This window comes from Dermacentor variabilis, chromosome 5 (genome assembly GCF_050947875.1).
Source record: "Dermacentor variabilis isolate Ectoservices chromosome 5, ASM5094787v1, whole genome shotgun sequence".
In the NCBI taxonomy this organism is placed as follows: Eukaryota; Metazoa; Arthropoda; class Arachnida; order Ixodida; family Ixodidae; genus Dermacentor; species Dermacentor variabilis.
In genome coordinates this window covers 119,063,508-119,084,343 of record NC_134572.1, presented here as the reverse complement: position 1 = coordinate 119,084,343, position 20,836 = coordinate 119,063,508, and the positions used below count along the sequence as shown (strand labels likewise).

The 20,836-nt window shown below is 46.5% G+C and overlaps 1 protein-coding gene across 1 annotated transcript in view; it reads right to left on the bottom strand.

Moving 5' to 3' along the window:
• Positions 1-17,843, bottom strand: part of LOC142581956 (uncharacterized) — a 68,829-nt gene extending 50,986 nt beyond the window's left edge. The window contains exon 1 of the mRNA XM_075691390.1: positions 17,720-17,843. Within this exon, the coding sequence (XP_075547505.1) occupies positions 17,720-17,752 (33 nt within the window). The 5' untranslated portion in view covers positions 17,753-17,843. The remainder of the gene's footprint in view (positions 1-17,719) is intronic.
• Between the last annotated feature and the right edge of the window lie 2,993 nt (positions 17,844-20,836).

Here is a 20,836-nt window from a genome sequence, read left to right as displayed (position 1 = left end):
CAATCTGGCCGGTTAATAAAATCAAAAGTATAGAGATACTGACTAAAGGGCTAGACTCCTACCACTTCAGAGGCACCGTAAAGAAAGGGGTAAGTTGAGCTCTACTAGTAAATTACCCTTATACAATAGCTTAAAGCCACAGCGAGAGTGCAGCCAGAAAAAGACGCGAAAGCGGGAGCTAGGTGGCGATGCCCCATTGAAGTTCCCGCACTATATAGCCCGCACTGACTCACCACTAGCTCGCCCGGATATCGATGCCACCTTCTCGGGCCCAATTCGTACATTTATTTGTAAAGACAGACTACGTCGCACTTTAAACAAGTGAAAACACTGAACCGTGCAAAGTTTCGAGAACTATTGCCGCGCCCGCAACGGCCAAAATACGAGAAAACACATCGATATCAGTGACGTCGTGCTGACGTGCCGACAGTCGTGTTTCGGTGTGAAATAAAGAAAAAGAAGAAAAAAGTTAAAGCTTGGTATTCATTTTTCTTTCTTCTAGCAATCAACGTCATGCTGTGAAACTAATATATACGTTTGAAAGAATGATTTATCAGTATGAAGCGAGTTGATTTTGACCTTTATTGTTCTTTTAATAACCTGTGAAGGGGCCCCAGCTATGCGGACCCGTTAGCTACCTCGTGGCCGGACGGAAACTTAAAGGTGAGGGAATTGAGAGGGATAAATGAAATATTGAAGGAGAAATAGGTGTAGCAAAATGCATGGAAGGGCCAGAAGTGCGTATCCGCAATTTAAACGCTGCTCACTTTCTTGCGCGTGGTTTAAAAGCGAAGCTGCTGATGCGACTAGATGTGCTTGAAAACCTTGCACGTATGCTTTACCGGTGTCGTGGAAGAGTTTAGTGCTGTACTGAACTTAAATTTGCTGGGAATGCGGCACATGTTATGGGCAACGTGCCGTGAAAATACGTTGAAAGGAAGAGAGTGGTGCGGATCAGAGAGGCAAACGGGGTTAGCTGACATTAACCCTTTCCCTACCGAGGACGAGCCAGGCTAGTTGTTGAAATTTGTGTCGCTCCTACCCAGGACAAGCTGGGCTCGTCCATAATGAAACCGCCAAACACAAGTTTGACTTCACCGCGCATATATTGGTTCGGCTTCACTGCGTGTGTTTTTATGACCGTGTATGACAGGTGACGTCACAAAAATTATATGTCGAAGAACACACCTAATTTTGACAGTAGCATATTATACTGGCACCGGATGGATGGACGGATGAATGACTGAATGAATGAAAAAAAATAAATTATGGGGTTTTACGTGCCAAAACAACTTTCTGATTATGAGGCACGACATAGTGGAGGACTCCGGAAATTTCGACCACCTGGGGTTCTTTAACGTGCACCTAAACCTAAGCACACGGGTGTTTTCGCATTTCACCTCCATCGAAATGCGGCCGCCATGGCCAGGATTCGATCCCGCGACCTCGGAATGGATGGATGGATGGATGGATGGATGGATGGATGGATGGATGGATGGATGGATGCTAATGCTAATGCTATGAGCGTCCCCTTTGGAACGGGGCGGCGGGTTGGGCCACGAAGCTGTTGTTATTATATTGCTTAATGTGCTACCCATTTTAAAAAAGAACAAAAACAAAGAAAAGGAAGAAAGAAACCCACGATGAATTCTCATAACCAAACTTTCTGAACCTTTATTGTGAACTTTGTTTTTGTATGCCTCCGTTGCTTGTCGTTTCCATACTTTTCTTCCACGAATCTTCCAACCGTTTCTTACTAATATTCATTGCGGACCTGTTTACTTTCCCAAAGCTTTCACTGAAACCAAGGGCTTCAAAGAGCCAGCCGTGCCTAAATCGACCGCTGGTCAGACATCTTCATATAATAATAAAAGGAGCTTCATCGTTTCCCTAGTTTTACCACAGCAAGCCCATGCTGCTTCTTCGTTGGTGTACCTCGCTTTTAAAGTGCATGTTCTAGGACATCCTGATCTCGCGTTGATAAGTAATGAGCTTCCTTTTGAGTTATCATAAATTGTTTCTGTCCTTATTTCGCGTTTTCTTCTCAAATAGTTACTCATAGCAGGTTTATTTTCCATTGCCGCCACCCATGAGATTATCACAGCCGCTCGGACTTCCAGCTTCACGTCCATTGTTGCCATTCGTCTACTGTGTATCAATGTGTTTCCTGTACAAATACCTGAAAACTCTCCCAGCCCATTTACATTTTTCCATATTCCTCAGTCGCTCTTCATAATCAATTTTACTGCGAGCTTCTCTCACTTCAAAGCTTGTCCAGCTCATATCACCCTGCACAGCTTCATTTGTAGTCTTCCCATTAGAGTAATTTGCGAGGCGTCCCACTGACTTTTGGTTGCCATAGACTCCTGATTGTACTCCTTATTTAAAGTAAATAACCGCATTTCCAAATCTAAGTCTTGGAGCCATTACACCTTTCCACATACCTCGGAGTCCCTCTTACCCATTGTATCCCCATAGCGCTCTTTGTTTCACTATGGCCGCATTTCTCTTCCCCTTTGCTGTTATTTTTTCCCTGTTTCAATATATCTATTGCCTTCGTTTATCTATACACCAGTTTTCATAAATGACGCCGTCTGGTGGTTGTTTTTCTAAAAGAAAATCACCGCCAAAGCACTCCGCACAGATGGTTAACCAGCGAAGCTGAAACGTGCGGCGCCGGTGTTTATCACTGGGTTATTCCCGACGGTTCATTAAACGACGGCTTAGTCAGCTGTCGGATCCTCGGTACAAAGCTGCTGCTTGCGCTCGGCTGCACGAGCCTGTTCCTGTGCCCGGGCCGCAGCATCGGCATGGCGTAGACGAGCTCGTTCCCGGTTCAGCTCGCGGCGTTGCTGATCGAAGGCTGCCTGCTCCTCAGGAGTACGTATAACGACGCGTGGCTTACCCATATTGGAGCCGGAGATAAATTGCTGCGTGCGCGCTCGGCTGCGATGGAGAACAACGACATCACTAGTGTCGCAGCGAATCCAACACCACCTAGATAGCGCAAGGCCTTTTCACTCCGATCCATGACGTCATGTTACCTGGCCCGACTGCCACAGAATCTAGTGGGGACGCTCCCGAGAAGGCAAGACTGATTTTGACGTCACCGCTTTTGTCACGCCAGCCTTGTCAATGGAAATTTCGGGCCAGGTAGCGTGACGTCATGGATCGGAGTAAACAGGCCTTGCGTTATCTAGGTGGAGTTGGCTAATGACGCGCCTCTTTCTCTTTTTTTTGTTTTTTCGCGCATGCGCATAGGGTTGCGCCGGAGGAGTTTTCGGCGTACAGGCGACCGACAGACGGACTGACCAATCGGTTAGCCATATCCAGCTTCGCTCTAAAAGATTTCTGGTAGCGAACGAAGCCAGAATTCCTTTAGCGCTTCTTCGGATGCAGAAGAGCAAGAAATTATGCTATGCAGGTTTTCATCAAAGTGACATGGTTGCTTTATTTTAGCGCAAAGAACACAGCTTCTCAGCTATCCTGAGTTTTGAAGCACTGCAGTGAAGTTTTTATTAGTACTGGGTTAAGGTAACTTTCAGTTTATTCTTTTTCAAAAGATATATTTATATATATCTTTAATTTCCCTATTCTTAAATTAATATTTTAATGGGACTTACGACACTTTCTTTGCGTATACGTTTCTTGGGAGCAAGAAAAAGAATCGGTATATCGGTTCTTTTTTAGAGACTGCTCCGTAGTGGAGCATGTAATGCGTAGCGCAGTTAACCGGTGGACAATTTGAGTTACAGAATGGGTGCCAAGGGAAGGACGGCAGAAAACTTGGTAGGGTGATGAAATTAAGAAATTTGGAGGCACGTTTGGATTCAGCTAATGCAAGATAGGGGTCATTGGAAATCGCTAGGAGATCCCTTCGTCCTGCAGTGTGCATAAGAAATAAGCCTCGGTCACTGAAGCAGAAGAAGACGATGATGAAAGTTAATTATGAAGAGATTGGGACGAATATTGGATTCGAAAGTATTTATTTTTAAAAATTCGTTTTACCCCCTTTAGGAGGCATCGTTCCAAGCACGCATTTTGCAATGGTGATGTGTAACCAAAGTTTAATGTTAGAGGGTTAATTACTGGCATTGCGGATAATTACTCATAACCCCTTTACTCCCTCTTTTCAGGCGTTATACTAAGTGTGTAGAAGGTTTCCCAGGGCCCCGGAGAATAAAAGAAAACTGGCACCTAGGATTAATTATCAGAGAATGCAGGTCATGTAATGTTTAATCTGTGTGCCAAGTTTTAACTGTGGGAATTGATTACGGCCTTTTTAGGGTGTTACTTATACAAGCGCTCCAGAGCTCGTGTTTTACGAACCGCATAGAAGATTTACGCACTGTGGGAGAAATATAGCTGGCGGAGAGTTAAAATCGGTAAAAAGAAAGGAGATATGGTTGACGCGTCTGCAAGATTTCAAGTGCGCGGGTTAATTACTACCTTTGTAGTAATTCACTTATGCAAGAGCTCAAAAGCGTTACATGGCCGTTATGCGCAATGTTGCACAGTGTCCTCGGAAAATTGAATGCGTCGCTGGGTTCACATTTGGTCCAAATGGAGACTATGTTATGTGTCATATGCAGCCACATTTTAAAGTGTGTGGTTTAATTATGAGAAGAAAAGACAGGAAGAATACAGGGAAGTTCACCATAGAGACTTCTAGTTGTCTACCAGAATCTGGGGGAAGGAAAAAGGAAAATAAAAAGAAGAGAGAGAGAAGAAAGTATTCAGCGTGTGCACGTGCGCGGACGGCACCATGCAGTCAAGGACGCTGTCACAAGCCATTCGTTTAAAGAAAGAAAAACAGAAAAATAATTTCACTGCCTTTTGGGCTGATGGTCAGAGGGAAGGTGGTGTTCGGGTGCCGTCAGTACTCTCAATGGACGATCATCTAGTAGCCTCAATGCAATGGACATTGGTTGTCCATTGGACATTGGTCACAGCTGCAGAGAATGAATTACGAGAATTGATAAATGACTAGTAGAGCGACTCGAAAGGCACAGCTTCATTTGAAATTGGGGTGTGATTCTTAAAGGCCGCACGCCCATGTAGCGATTAAGTAGATAGCCAATGGCTCTCATAGTCTTCGTCGACGCGTATTCGCCGACCTGCTGAGCGTTAGTGAGTGAGTGAGTGAGTGAATAAACTTTATTGTAGGTCCGGCGAGGACGCGAACTCGTCGCGCACCCGGCTAGTCCCACGTCGGGACCGGCAGGTCTAGCCCACCGGCCCGGTCGCGGGCACGCTGGACGGCCAGGATTTGCTTTTCTAGAGCGGGGCTACGCAAAAGCGAGTCCCACTCCTCCTTGATGAACTTGGGGTATGTCGACCCACACTCCCACAGCATGTGTGCTAGAGTGGAGGTCTGGCCGCAGGAGGGGCAGGCGTCGTCGCGATACAGGTCCGGGTAAGCCTCGTGGAGAACGGACAGACACGGATACGTACTGGTCTGCAGAAGCCTAAGCGAAACGGCTTGCGCCCTATTCAACTTGGGGTGAGGGGGTGTCCAGGACCCGAATAACGTCAACCCTGGGTATTGCTGAGCGTTCACTCAAGTACTAACTTTGTGATGTTTCTTAGATGAGATCATCATCATCATCATCATCATCAGCAGCAGCAGCAGCAGCAGCAGCATGGTTACGCCCACTGCAGGGCAAAGGCCTCTCCCATACTTCTCCAACTACCCCGGTCATGTACTACCAGGGTGAGATAATGCTCAGAAAAATAGACACTAATCTAAAATAATAAGTTTGCAATGGATCCCAATTGGCCACTGCCGCTTGCATTTTTGTAGGAATGATAAAGGCGATGTTTCGTGACAGAAACGAAAATAATGATATATCACCTGACTGGAGACAGACGGTCAAGGGGGAAGATCCGTTACAGCGTAAGTCGTCTTATACTCGATTTGATTCAGGTCAACCGGGAGCTTCACTTATTTACAAATCACAGCAAATGCTTCGCAAGATTTCTCAGATCTCTGACATAACCAGAAGGAAGCGGGTCGTAAATGTCACCAAAAACCAACCCATCGTATGGCAAGGAAGGAACGCGGCAGACGCCGCTCACCCATAGTCAACACCACGCATACAGCGTGCAGATAACTTTGGCGTCTCGCTCTCTGAATCGCAATGTTTCGCTTGAACTTCGAAACCAGAAGGGATCAAGAGACGTTGAAAGGTTTATGCATAGAAGGAAAGTCTAGAAAATAATACGAAAACTATGCCATCGCATCTTTGCAACCCACATACCCAGAATAATAAAATGGATATCTAAAAAAAACAAAAACAAATTATGCGGATTTATAATTTGAAAACAGGTGCAAAAACACGGAAACGTATGCGGCGAAGAGTAGTAAAATATACACTTGTACAAGAGAACAGCACGTAGCGTGCCGTCTTGTGTTGGTACTTCTGCACCTTCATGGTTATATTGCGCTCAGTTTTACAAACACGATATTAAGGAAGGACAGGACGTGGACGGACGAAGCGCAAACTACCAACTGTTTGAAACTGTTAAAGAACGCGCTTATATACAAGGAGATATGGTGCGGGGGGGGGGGTACATATAAAAAGATATGACAAGGTGACGACATGTGATTATAGTTTGGGTCAGGCATACATCGTGCACACGCGCCCGTTCGCCCTGGCAAACATGACCTCAGCTTTGATAAGCGCGATGGACGGAGTGCTTACGCACGTCTCTTTTTCTTTAGCTATCGCAAGCGCCTCCCATATTTCTCGCTCCGTTTTTGTTTTTGATGTTCCAATGACTGTGGTGCTTTCTATTAGCGGGGAGCATTTGCACTGTTTGCAATGTGCGGCCAAGTTGCTAGGTGCTGTCAGAAGCTGGCACGTGTATTTGTGCTCCCGTAACCTATCGTTTAGACAACGTCCAGTTTGCCCAATGTATACTTATGACAGTTTCCACGCCGTAGAAACTGATGACAGTTTCTACGGCGTAGAAACTGTCATCAGCATGTTCAAAAATGCACATGAAGGTTTAGAGTTCCCGTACGAGACTACTACCGAAGGTCGATTGCAGTACCTTGATATAAACATTAGGATCAGAGGCTCCCACATGTGCTGGTGCTACAAAACTAGAGGAGAAAAAGAAATCCTGAGGTACGACTCTTGCCATTCTAAAATCATTAAAAGAGGCATCGCCAAGGCTTGCATCAGTCAAGCAATCGAAAAATCATGCCACCATGCTGTGAGGGAGAGCATCGATCTGCAAGTAAGCCGCTTAAGAAACAGTGGGTACCCGAACAGCATGGTGGTGCAAATCTGTGAAAACGTGTTGCCCGAAATCAGAGCCAACAGGAAAAGGCAGAAAACACAGAAAAAAATTGTGAAAACGCGTGGTGTTGCCTTACATCCATGGCTTGTCACATCGGATAAAAAAGACAGCCCAACGCCATGACGTTCAAGTTCTGTTCTCCGCCCCGCAAAAACTAAAAGGCATGTGCAAGAAGGTGAACGCAGGATCCAAAGAGGCCAACCCTAGTGCTACGGTCTGTCAGACTAAGCACGCGGAAAAGTACGTGGAATGCGCTACTTCAGTTGTTTACCAAATCCCACTATATTGCGGGAAAGTATACATTGGGCAAACTGGACGTTGTCTAAACGATAGGTTACGGGAGCACAAATACACGTGCCAGCTTCTGACAGCACCTAGCAACTTGGCCGCACATTGCAAACAGTGCAAATGCTCCCCGCTAATAGAAAGCACCACAGTCATTGGAACATCAAAAACAAAAACGGAGCGAGAAATATGGTAGGCGCTTGCGATACCTAAAGAAAAAGAGACGTGCGTAAGCACTTCGTCCATCGCGCTTATCAAAGCTGAGGTCGAGTTTGCCAGGGCGAACGGGTGCGTGTGAAGGATGTATGCCTGACCCAAACTATAATCACATGTCGTCACCTTGTCATATACTTTTATATGTACCCCCCCCCCCCCCGCACCATATCTCCTTGTATATAAGCGCGTTCTTTAACAGTATCAAACAGTTGGTAGTTTGCGCTTCGTCCGGCCACGTCCTGTCCTTCCTTAATATCGTGTTTGTAAAACTGAGCGCAATATAACCATGAACGTTCACCAACTAGCCCCCTTCATTGCTTTACTTCTGCACCTGCTTTTGGAGGAATCATGCACGCAGACTATTCGCTTGAGCTCCACTGTAAATCCCTTTCTCTGTGCCCTGTGTACCGCAAGCTGGCCTGCGCTACAGGGCCACGACCCGCTATGATCAATGGACACATGATAACAGATGTCGCAAAGCAGTGCTCGAATTCATGCATAACACAGGCCTTACAGCACGCATATAAACAACACAATATGCCTTAAGTCAACATCGGTGATAAAAAAAGAAGAAAGAAGTACGGCCGAACTCATCTCACGATGAATGTTGAAAGGGATGCGAATAGCATTCGAGCAGTGTAACACAAACCCTATTCCTAAAGTCATGTTTATTCATTATGTGAAGTAACAATGCTGACATTTTTGTCGCTTCGGCTATATGGCCCATCCTCCGATATCGTCTCATTATTCTAAGGCAGCACTTGACAGAGTCGCCCATGAGCATGGTGACATGACAACGTAGGCTAGGTCGAAGGTGCTCCCCCGAATCTAGCTGTCCGGCGTGCCCGCGACCGGGCCCGTGGGCCAGACTTGCCGGTCGCGACGTGGGAGTAGCCGGCTGCGCGACGGGTTCGCGTCCTCGCGGGACCTCCAAAAAATCATTTCACTTTCTCTGCTAACGAGGCTGCGCGCGACCTCACCGACCGCGCTTCCTCTGTAAGAAGCGCCGACTCCCCTCCCCCCTACGGCCACAGGGACGCTCCCGCTACTAACAACGAGGTTACGAAATTCTTCTGCATGTCTTGTGTCTTTCCAACCATATCACCCCAAGTTGAATAGGGCGCAAGCCGCTTCTCTTAGACTGTTACCGACCAGCACATATCCGTGTCTGGCCGTTCCACACGAAGTTTACCCCGACGTATATTGCGACGACGCCAGCCCGTCCTGCCGGCAGACCACTGTAGCGCACACGCTCTGGGAGTGCGGGTCGAGATGCCCCAAGTTCAGCAAGGAGGAGCGGGACTCGCTTCTGCGTATCTCCCTCTAGACAAGCAGTGAGTGAGTGAGTAAAGGCTTTATTTACAAACAAGGTATTGATGGATGACCTTGTTGTTAGGCAGCCACGAGCCCCTGGGCCCGGGCGGCTTCTTCAGCTCTCTTGATGACCTTGGCCTGCCGGTCAGGGTCGGAGCTGAGCAACACGGCCTCCCACTGCTCAGTATTACTTATTTCGTGATTTGTGTGATTTTCGGCTGGGCACGAGCACATAATATGGAACAGATCCGCTTTTTTCTTACAATGCTTACATGTATTAGGGTATTGGTCCGGGTAGTAGTAGTGATAGGCTACGGGGTTGGGGTAGGTGTTCGTGTGAAGTCGTCTCCAAGCTACTTCTTGTCGCTTGTTAAGCGATTTGTGTGCTGGCGGGTACACTGCCCTGGCTAACCTGTAGTGCTGAGTTATTTCCTGGTAACTGACCACGCGATCCCTCTCTGATCCTAGCGTGAGGCGTCCGGGTGCTCGGTTGACGAGTCCTCGAGCGGAAGTGTGGGCGGCATCGCTGCCAGGTAGGGAGGAGTGTGCTGGTGCCCAAATGATCTGGATTGGTCGTGGGTGTTGGTTGGTGTCTACTATGCGCTTTACGGGAGCCGAGACCCGACCTTTCGCAAAATTGCGTACTGCCGCTCTGTAATCGCTAATAATGTAATGACAATGTGCGGAGGCTATTGCCAGAGTGATAGCCGCCTCTTCCGCTGTTTCGGAGCTTCTGGTGCAAATTGAACCACCAGCGCGGTTTGACCCGAGGAGTCCACCACTGCAAGGGACATACAGTTTCGTTCTATGTATTCTGCTGCGTCGACATAGACTACGTATTTGAAGGCGTGGAATTTCTGATGTAGGGCTTTAGATCACTCGGCCCTCCTTTCCTTGTGGAATTCGGGGTGCATGTTTTTAGGGAGTGTATTAATGTTGATATGGCACCTCTGATCGTGAGGAATGTCTGCTTTAATGCTTTGCACCGACTCGTAGTTGATGCCGAGATTCTGGAGGATGTTTCGGCCGGCGGCACTCTGAGCTAGCCTTTCGTATTGAGATCTAAGGTGCGTTTTCACAAGTTCATCGAGGGTGTTGTGCACACCTAGGGCTAGCAATTTAGCATTGGCCGTTGTTATAGGTAGCCCAAGAGCCTGTTTATAGGCCCTCCGGATAATTCTCTCTATTTTCTCTCAGCCGCTTTGAGGCATAGGTACGGGGTGAAGTAGGTGATGCGGCTGGAACGAAGGCTTGTACCAACTTTATGAGGTTGGCTTCTCTCATGCCAGAGTGTCGGTTGGCAATTCTTGAAATGAGTCGCATCGTCTGCTGAACGCATGCTTCCAGTTTATGAATTGTGTTGTCGTTGCACCCGTGAGCTTGCATGAAGAGGCCTAGTACACGGATGGTGGTCACCACCGGGATCGCGCCTCCTCCGGCTCGCACAGTGATTTCTGGGGGTGGTGCAGTGTCGGATTTGCGTTTTGTAGGGGCTCTGAGTAGGAAGAGTTCTGATTTTTGCGGGGAGTAGGCGAGGCCTTTGTCGGTCACCTACTTTTCAACCGTTTCTACAGCTTGTTGTAGCGTGGTTTCTACATCTCCATCGCTACCTTTAACCACCCACACGGTGATGTCGTCGGCATACAGACTGTGGTGTAGAGCTGGAATCTGATTAAGTTGTTCCGGTAATCCGATCATTGCTAAATTAAAGAGGAAGGGGGATAAGACTGATCCCTGTGGTGTGTCTCGACTTCCAAGAGGGATCTTGTCCGATTGTAGTTCTATTCTTAGTTCCGCGCTGCGGTGGTTGAGGAAATCTTTGATGTAGTTGTAAGTCCTCTGGCCCACACCTAGGTACTGCAGATTCTCTAGTATAGCATGATGCGCTACGTTGTCAAAGGCCTTTGTAAGATCAAGGCCCAGAACAGCCCGGGTACCATTCTTGGATATGTCGTCCAGAACTTGATGTTTAAGCTGAAGCATGATGCCTTGCGTGGAAAGTTTTGGACGAAAGCCAATTATGGAGTTCGGGAATAAGTTGTTGCCCTCCGCAAAATTGTGGAGGCGGTTAAGTATAACGTGCTTTATGAGTTTTCCTACTCATGAGGTCAGAGAGATCGGGCGTAAGTTCTCGAGCTGTAGTCGCTTACCATGTTTAGGTATGAATATTATTTGTGCATGCTTCCATTGCGAGGGGATAGAACCTGCTTCCCAACAGTGGTTGAAGTACTCTGTTAGGGCAGTGATAGATACGTCGTCTAGATTTCGGAGGGTCTTATTTGTTATGCCATCGGGGCCTGGTGCAGATTTAGTTCGGAGTTTCAGCAAGACGGCTCGTACTTCAGCCTCTAGGATGGGTGCGTCTAGGTTAAGATTCTCCGGACCAGTGTATGGCTTCTGGGGGATTTGTGCATTTGTGCCTATGTACCGGTTTCTGAGCTCTGTGAGGAGCTCGTCGTTCGTGCCCTGACTGTCCGGCGTGTCCGCGACCGGGCCAGTGGCTAGGCCTGCCGGTCCCGACGTGGGACTAGCCGGCTGCGCGACGAGTTCGCGTCCTCGCCGGACCTGCAATTTCGCTCACTCGCGCCATGACGATGGAATGACGAAGAAAGAGTGATTTCGATAGAACCACAAAGGCGATATTACGACGACAGCATGACGAAAATAAGACGCCGTGTAACAACGACCGTGGGACGACGACAACATGCGGAAAATGAGATGACGACGACTGTTTGATGACGACGGCGGGACGACGACAGTATGACGGCAACCGGATGAAGAAGCTGAAATGACGGCAGCATGACCACGGCGGTATGACGACGACAGTAGGAAAACAGATGCAAGGTAGCGTCTATCTGACGACGAGACATTGACGACGAGGTCATAAAAACATAGGCATATTCACGAATGAATAATGACAGCGTGATTACAATAGAATGCCGAACAAATAATGAAGTCGCTGCATCGACGAAGGCAGTTTGACGGCGACTTGGTGACGACAATGGGATAACGTTATTGAAGCGATGACGATGGTGAAACGGCAGCCTGACGAGGTTGGCATGATCTCAACGGTATGACAACGACTGTGTGACGACAATGGCACTAGCACAATTGGATGTTGACGTTATAAGGACGACGATCTAACGACCGTGACGGCATCAAGACAGCGGTATGACAACGAACGCAGGACGACTACTGTATGACGACTATACAGTGACGTCGTGACGTGACAACGACATGAAGAAAATGCGATGACGACGAGTGTACGGTTACAATGTCGTGACAACGACTGTATGACGAAGCCTGCGTCACGACGATGGTGTGACAACGATGCAGCCACAATGGAATGACCAGGACAAAATCATGGTGGGGGTGACATCGAACGCGAGGCGACTGTACGACGACGATGGCATGACAACGACGGCTTGATGAGAGTGGCATGAGAAAGCTGTAGTGCTGACGATGCAACGACCACAATGACATCACGACCGCGAGCACATACCTACTGACCGAAGCTATTATAAAACTTGGGCCACTGGCTCGGCATAGACGGCGTGACGACGACAGCGTGACCAGAGTCAGATCATGAAACTGGAATGACGAGATAATACGATCATGACGGCATCACGATGGCGGTGTGACAATGAATGAACGACGATTGTATGACAACAATGGCGTGTTCACGACGGTATGCTAAGAATCAGATGACAAAGCTGGAACTATGACAATACAATGACCACGACGGCATCCCGACCAAGAACACACACTTATAGTGGCCCAAGCTGTTACACTGGGTCAGGGCAGAAGGCACCACGATGATGTTATGGCGAGATTAAGATCAGGAAGCTAGAATGACAACGGTCGAACGACTACGACGGTATCACGACCACGAGCACATACCTAGTAACCCAAGTAAGTACCAACTAGGGTCAGCCTAGATAGATAGATAGCTAGATAGATAGATAGATTCAAAATGGCTGAAGTAGGCTAAGAATGCTATTCGCAGTAAAAGAAGAACCTTTCTAGCCCCTAGCTTGAGTTGGCAATACAGGAGTTCCGAATACCTGGAAGCAAGTATGCATTATTTTGTGGCCTATTTGCATCGACAAGGACTTACTTTTTGTTACGTTGATGAATACTGTGTCTTCACTCGCCTCTCACCAGCAATAAAGCAAAAGAAAAACGTCCTTCTGTGTTGCCGACCAACTTCAACTTGTATGCACGCTAACGGCTACGGTCTGACTGGTCTTTCGTGTATTGTTAAAGCACGAGGCTATTGCGTCACAGGTGCTGCTCTGCACGCAGGACCATTTTAACTGCCCGCTTTTCGTGTACTTAGTGGGGCCTTTCTCGGCGGTTCGTTTATTGAAGGAAATTTTACTACGTCAAAAACCAAAACACGCGCTGTCTATACGTCTACAGTTTTAGGTACATGTATTTAGAATGATCGAAGTGTCTCAATGCGAGGGAAGACGATACGGGTAATTTGCTGCACAGAAATCACAACATCATAAGAAGAGCCTTGAACCTATGGGTTAATTGTACTCTTTGTATTGCTTCTTTTTGTTCTTGTTTTGTCTAACTTTCTACGTGTGCGCTACAGATCATGAGCGCTTAATTCAGCATGACATGACAGTGAAAATAATGGACACTAGAGACAGGGAAAGGTGCCGAGCACCTTTACCTTTTGCGCTTTTGGAAACAGAGCGCGACAGTTCTTTTTTTTTTTAATGAATGTCGAAGACTTCGTTCGTCTTGCATGCAGTCCTAAAACTTTGAAGGTTGCGTCGTTGTTGATGCACATTTGGCAAACGGCAAGCGAATGCTTCCGATTATGTTTTCTACAGCCCAACATTGACCGGAAAACGCTATAAATACAACGCCAATAAGGTTATGCGAAGTAAGGAAGTAAGTTAAAGAGTAATTTTTAAAAAAAATTTGTTGAACTCTTCCAATTTTTTTTAATGCGAAGCCCTCACTGAGTTTCTAGGTAGTGGGCACCGTCTACGTGCCACAACGATGTTCAGTGGCGCGTGCAATGTTTACGCAACGTCGAACGGAAAACTCGATGAAGCATCAGCCTATAGACGAGACAAAAACTTCGCGTCGGGTATCCGTGAGAAGGATCACATCAGCCGCCTTCCAGAATCGTGCGATGTGTGACGCGCTGACTGTCGGTAGAGCGTAGCGCTGCTGCCGTTGGTAACAGCTAATCGCGTCGGGTCCGGGGCTCTTTTTAATCGTGTGTTCTAGAAGTGTTGCCCATATAAGGAGGCGGCACGCCAGCCACACGGTGTCTTCAACACTAACGCGCCGTATTGTCGAATGATTCTCGAGTCGAAGCTCTTACTCCTCTCCATGATGATGATGATGATTCGTTGTCAAATTCTGACATAGCCTGCTTGAGCTAAACAAGTAATTAATAGATATTTATCAGTCTAGCATTTTGCCTATGCTCCTTAGTCTTTTTCTTCTTCATTAAAACTCTATCTAGCTTTTATAGTTAAAAAGGCTGTAACGAATCCGGTCCTATCAATGCCTTCCCTGCTTTTTTTTACCACCGATACACTGAACGTCTCCTGATTATCTCGACTGTCTGAGCCCAGTTATCGCTTCCATCATTTTTTAAATCCCAGCGCTTCTGGAAAGTGGAAATTTCCTGCGGGTCTCGCTGGGCGAATAACTCCGCATTCCGTTAGGATGTGCTGATTTGTCTCCGGGTTTTCGCTGCAGCAGACACATGCCTCATCCTGTGACGAATATTTGCTCCGGCACGTTTTTGTCCTTATGGGCAATCAGCTCGAGGCTCAAATAGCAAGGTACTGCCCGTCGTGTTATCGTAGAGATTCTTCCTTCTAATTTATTTCTTGCCATTCTTGCGAATCTACGTGCTATTTTTTTTATTTTTTTGCTCCCGCCCTTTGCATCTGATTTAGTGCCATGAGCTCTCAATGAAGCCTAGTGACTACTTCCGTCGAGTGGAGACACTGCGATCGCCTTTCTCGAGTCGAGGCGAAGTGTTAAATGGAAGAACGTTCTGCGTGTATAAGTACCTCGCAAGGTGCTTATATATAGGGAAGACATACGGAACACACTTTGCGCAGTAATATCGTCAGTGCAACATCTCGTGGTCATTTAAATGGGGAAAATGTACTCGCACTTCTAATTCGGGACCCGCAGCGGTGACTCAGTGCTTGCGGCATTGCGCTGCTTGTGGGCAGTACTTCCGGTGCACATCACCGGGTGTTCGAAATCAGTCAGACGACTTGCAATGCAGCGTCACTTACAACCAACGGCACCCGTTTCGGGATATTAAACGCCGTAATTTAATTTCGAACACCGACTGGGCGGTGACACGGGGATACTCCTAATCAACCAATGCACTTGCCGTATCCTATTTCCCAACCAATGCTCAGCGTTGTTGCAGCAGTACGTGATTCGGGCATGCAAAACAAATCGGCATGCAACAACCTCAACGGTTACTCTGGGCGACAAAGTTATTCTTGTCGAGATGCTTCTTCAAACCTGATGTAGTCTGAACCTTAAGGACAACCGAATAATTACTTTGACCCCAGCGCGTTTACCTTTCAGGCTCTTGCGACATTTTCTAAAGAACAAAATTTGAACAAAAGAAAGAGAACATAGGTAAGTTATTCCACTGTGCAGCCACTGAGCTCCTGCCCAGGGCACAGCGATGGATAGACTAGATACGAAAACAAAAGGTTTATAACTGCAAAGTCACCGAAGTGAAAGAGAGAGAGAAAGAAATTAAGTGCGGCTACTTCATAGAAGAAAACATTAAGTAGTATCAATGACTCTGGAGAAGCATAACCTCCAAGGGCAATCTCTGAGGCCATGAGAGAGGTATATAGTTTCCTAAAATAACTACTAGAGGAAACTCTGGCGCTGCTATCGCTGCGCTACCATGAGAATGATGGTTAGTACATGAATTTGCCTGATCTTCGTGCTTGTGGCTTCAGCTGTTCTTGTGGATTTGTTTACTACGCTTTATCTTTCGAACTTTCCAAGCACTCATAGCTTTCTAATTTCGAGGACATCCAGTAACATCAAAATCTTGGAAGACAAAAAGCCGTTTGGAGTCAGAAGGATCAAGTTTTGGCAAATTACTACGGTGGCTGAACCTTTATGCTTATGCAGTTCCCGTAGAAACTAATGCCGGAGTTAATTCCAGTTATTTTTAAGGAAACTGCGTGCATCGGTAGCGTTAAGTGGCAGCGACGTGCTTTAAAATGAGCAGAACGCTCGCAGTACGTGCATTACGACACGTGCACACTTCAAGGCACACTAAAATTTCCACGCAGCACTTGCTCTGTGTTCTCGTCCTCCTTCGACCGCTGCTTGTACGCGCTGCATGACATGCCTAATCAAACCCCCAGTGCCCACTTGCCAAAAATTTCCAGTCTGCCCCCGCGAGTCGTGTTCAATACTCTTTGTTGGAAGTTAGCGTCTCTCTCTTTGCTCCTAGAACACGATCTCTACTGATCCATGACCAGAATTTTCCCGGAATCAAGCAAGCAGGGGGGAGCCAGTGACGTCACAGGTGATAAGAGGTAATCGGAAATTTTTGCTCGCAAAAAGTGTTGAGAATAGTAGATTGTATATGCTAACGAAAAAGGTATTTTAAACAAAGTTCTTACAGGCGCGCATTCAGTGGTAATTGTTAGTCAATTCTACAATGCGACACCTGAGACGACGCAGCAAAATACAATGATGTCCAAAATTCTTGGCTCGGTGGGACGTTCGAATAACCACACTAACTCAGAGCGTATCTGGTACACTGCCAACAGCGAACCCGTTCTGGAGAGGCGTCGGTGATATCCGGTACCTAAAGTCTGAAACGTTCAGTGGAGTTGGAGTGTGCGTAAGCGCGAAAATTAAAAAGAGGCGCATATTGCGTTTTGCTCGTGGGCTGTAAAGATTGATCGCGCTAACTAAAAAAATTGCAGTAGAAAGCAGCAGAAAAAGTCGAAAACTTAGTTTAAAAACTAGTAGATTTCGCGGTTGTGTTTATGGAAGACGTCAACAATCTGTACATTCGAGGCTTTAATGTGTTCAGGAGAACACATTTATGAGAGCACTCATGAACGCGTTCAAACCACGAAACGTGAACTGAGTCGTGTCCAAATCGTGGACTTCTTTTGTTGCGCTAGAACGGGGGGCAGCTTCTTATGCATTGCAACACACACAAAGAAGCATCAGTGAAAGCGCTTCGGAAAGAAAATGTGACAATATCTGTGCACTCAGGCCTCAACAGCGCCCTCTCTGCTTGGACTGCCATACTGAGAGGCTACGCGCCTAAATCCTTAAACGTCGTCAAAGCTCCCTTGCGATTAATATAGCACCAACCATAGCACAACTTCCGCATGGCAAAAACCGCACTCAAGTATGTCTTAGCCGGAACCAGCGCAAGTGCTTCGTGAAGCTTACACAAAAGGAAAGTATCGAGCGGACACGCCGGCAGCCGTACAGCATACCAAAGTTGTTTTGACCTGCCAAGAAATTCAACATCTTCAAATAAAACACCGCTCACGGAGCATTGCCACCGCGGTACAGAGTGCCAACGTATAGTTCGTACCTTTGTAATCGTGGAACGGGAAGAAATCCGCATAGCTGGGCGTGGGCGGCCGAAACTCTTAAAAATCGGCGGCAGTTGTCAATGCTGCGGCTTCCCGCGGTTGCTGTGCGACGCGTTGCACGGGTCGCGTGATTAGACTGCGGGCCAATTCTGGCCGACTGTACACTAGCGCATGTGCACTGCGTGACGATCAATGAACTGCGTCGTGATGGACTCATGTTTTTCCCTCGCTCTCTTTTTTTTTCAAATCTATTTTGAGAGCGAATGCTGATATGATTGATAGCTGGAATTAGTCGACCTTTTTCTTTCCCTTCTGTTGTCTTTATACGACTGCTCTTACGGTGCGCGGTGCATACACAAAAAAAAAACTTACAACGTTTACGGCACGCTCACGTATATTGAGAATCACAGCGTGTTTGCCAAGCCAAACTGTATGTTCGCCAATGAAGGGCCGTGACGATAAGTAGCGCATACTATAGGCGAAAAAGAGTGGACGAACGCATTGTTGTTCCCTTTCTTTCCCTTTGCTGATCGCCACGCTAAAAATAATCTCCACCAAATATGCACAATTTGACACCCAAGTAGTCATCTTGTCCTTCGAGTAGAATCACCCAGATAAGTTTGGTGAAAAGCTTTCAATTTCGTATGGAAAAAAAAAATTGTTTAGAATTGTGTGCTGTATACCGAAGGCAGCGTTGCTAAACCTCCTTGACGCCATGTTCTGAAGCAAGCACAAAGCGCCTGCAGATTTAGACAGCTGTAATGTGTGCAACACAAGCAGCAGTACCAGTTCATAGAACTTTCTATTTCGAATTACACAGAAAAGGTGACTCCACAACGATTGACATCGAAGGAAGACAAGGTCTCCAGTGGCGCATTAGTTTACAATCTGGTTAGTTTGGATAGTCCTTCCTTAGGGATCGGCCCACATTTGTACACTGCACTAGATAAGGGATCGGCCCACCTGGGTCATCTGAGTCTAATTTCGGCCTCCTTGCGCCAACCGCGCACTATTACTGCTTCGTGCGTAACTATACGCTAACTCGGTGCATCCTTTTTATTCGAAGCTTAATTTAAGGCTTTTTTTCATTGCGCTACAGCTGCTAGAAGGCCTCAAATTATCTAATTTACGAGACGAAAGTGGCCGGCAACGCAGATACTACGAACACCAAATGAATCTGCAGTCGTCAAAGAAGACCTCGTCTTCAAAAAAGAGCGAGCCGGAAGTAGTTACGACGCCATCACCGCCATCTAAACTTAGCACGTACATGGGCGGCGTGAGGCTAGTCGCATCTACCCGTTGAGCCGTTTTAAATTACGTACGTGCCTGTCTACAAATTATCGACAAAGGTTTGCCTCGAAGGCAGCTGCAGATATGAAGACGGCTCGCCACAACACGTCGGTTATGCGAAAGATTATTACAAACGTGACCATACGAACGCCAACATTGAAAGGATTTGCTGGTCTGATTAACATGGCCAAACGACATTTTAAAAAAAAGATATATACTCACTTCGGTGGCAGCTAGATTCTGAGCAAAGTGCGTTTAGCCGCTGGCGGGAAATTCCGCATCACGTAACATGAATCGTTTTTTGTAGTTCTTCTGGGAAATGGAAGGGGCGAATACAGACAGAAGGAACAGTGTCCTGAAAACACTGCCGCAGAATATTTACAGCAGTATAGCATGACATAAAAATCCCGAAGCTGTGCCTTATATAGCTCTATCTTCAAGGAAGTATCTCGCATCAAGTAGCCGTTCTTGCCTCTTCTAGCCTGCTGGACATTTCTATATGCATATATAAACACCTAGCGTAGAAGAAAGATGCTATAGAAGAAAACAGGAGTTCTTGCCTCACCCAATACCACGAAAAGTAAGTTTTCCTTCTACGTGATGAACATCAGGCATCTTCAGGAGCTTTACAACTCAGTCGTTCCTTGGTCATGAATACGCGCTTAATGCTCACGGGGTGCAAATTAATATATATATATATGTTCTTTAAGTTCATAAGCCCTGCCAAACGATACTGTTGCGCAACTGTCCTAGCTTTTGACCAGAGAAGTTTACACGAGTTATGTGTGTACATATACGAGTGTCACAGATACTGTACTGTAGAAACCTTACAAATAGCCAGGCTTCCCTGTGAAGCTTCTTCAGCGATGTAAACAGAAAGAACTAGCTGTAATCTTCGTACTGATCAACGTAATCGCCGTGCTTCTTTTTTTTTTTACTATCGCGGAATGTACGGCGCAGTGGTCGTATCCACTCAAGATAAGGTATACAAGCGTAATTACAAATAATAAGCGAATGACCCTATGTGTAAACGATAATGCATGAGGCGCCATCAGAAACGGACGGGATCGCAAGAAACGAGAAGACGCATCTGCCTTCCTTGGTTACTTGCATGCGTACTACATCGGTGTGTTCCCGATGGCTTCAACAGTGGCTAGTCGGCACGATATCATTCGGTAAGCGTGCTGGTTTTTGCACTAAAGGCAAATCTAATGGGCCTTTCGCTTTTTGTAAAATAATATTAGCATTCCTAGCCTACTTCAGCATCTATCTATCTATCTATCTATCTATCTATCTATCTATCTATCTATCTATCTATCTATCTATCTATCTATCTATCTATCTATCTATCTATCTATCTATCTATCTATCTATCTATCTATCTATCTATCTATGACTAGGTACGTGCTGGCTGCCGTCTTGCCGAGCAGGCGACATGGGTCACTGAGTATGTGCCAAAACAGATAACATATGCTCTATAAGTACATAACATAAACGTAATCACTAAAATATCTACCAATAACGAATTCCACTTCATAAAATTACATATGCGCCTACACTTCAATGCTAATCGTATTAGCGTCTATAGATAATTATCTCCAAAAGATGCATTTTGCCTGATTTTCTTGCCCCCACAGATTTGGCTCATTTCATTCAAGCTAATGGTGCGTGAGAAGTGCTACAATTAATGTCTTTCTTTTTTCTCTCTCGCGTTCTACTTACTTACGTGGTGCAACTCCGACGCACACACTCACCTCACAACGTGGAAGCTGAGCCGTGAAGTGGAATTCACGAAGCACGATGGTTGCCTTGAGGAGATGGTGAAT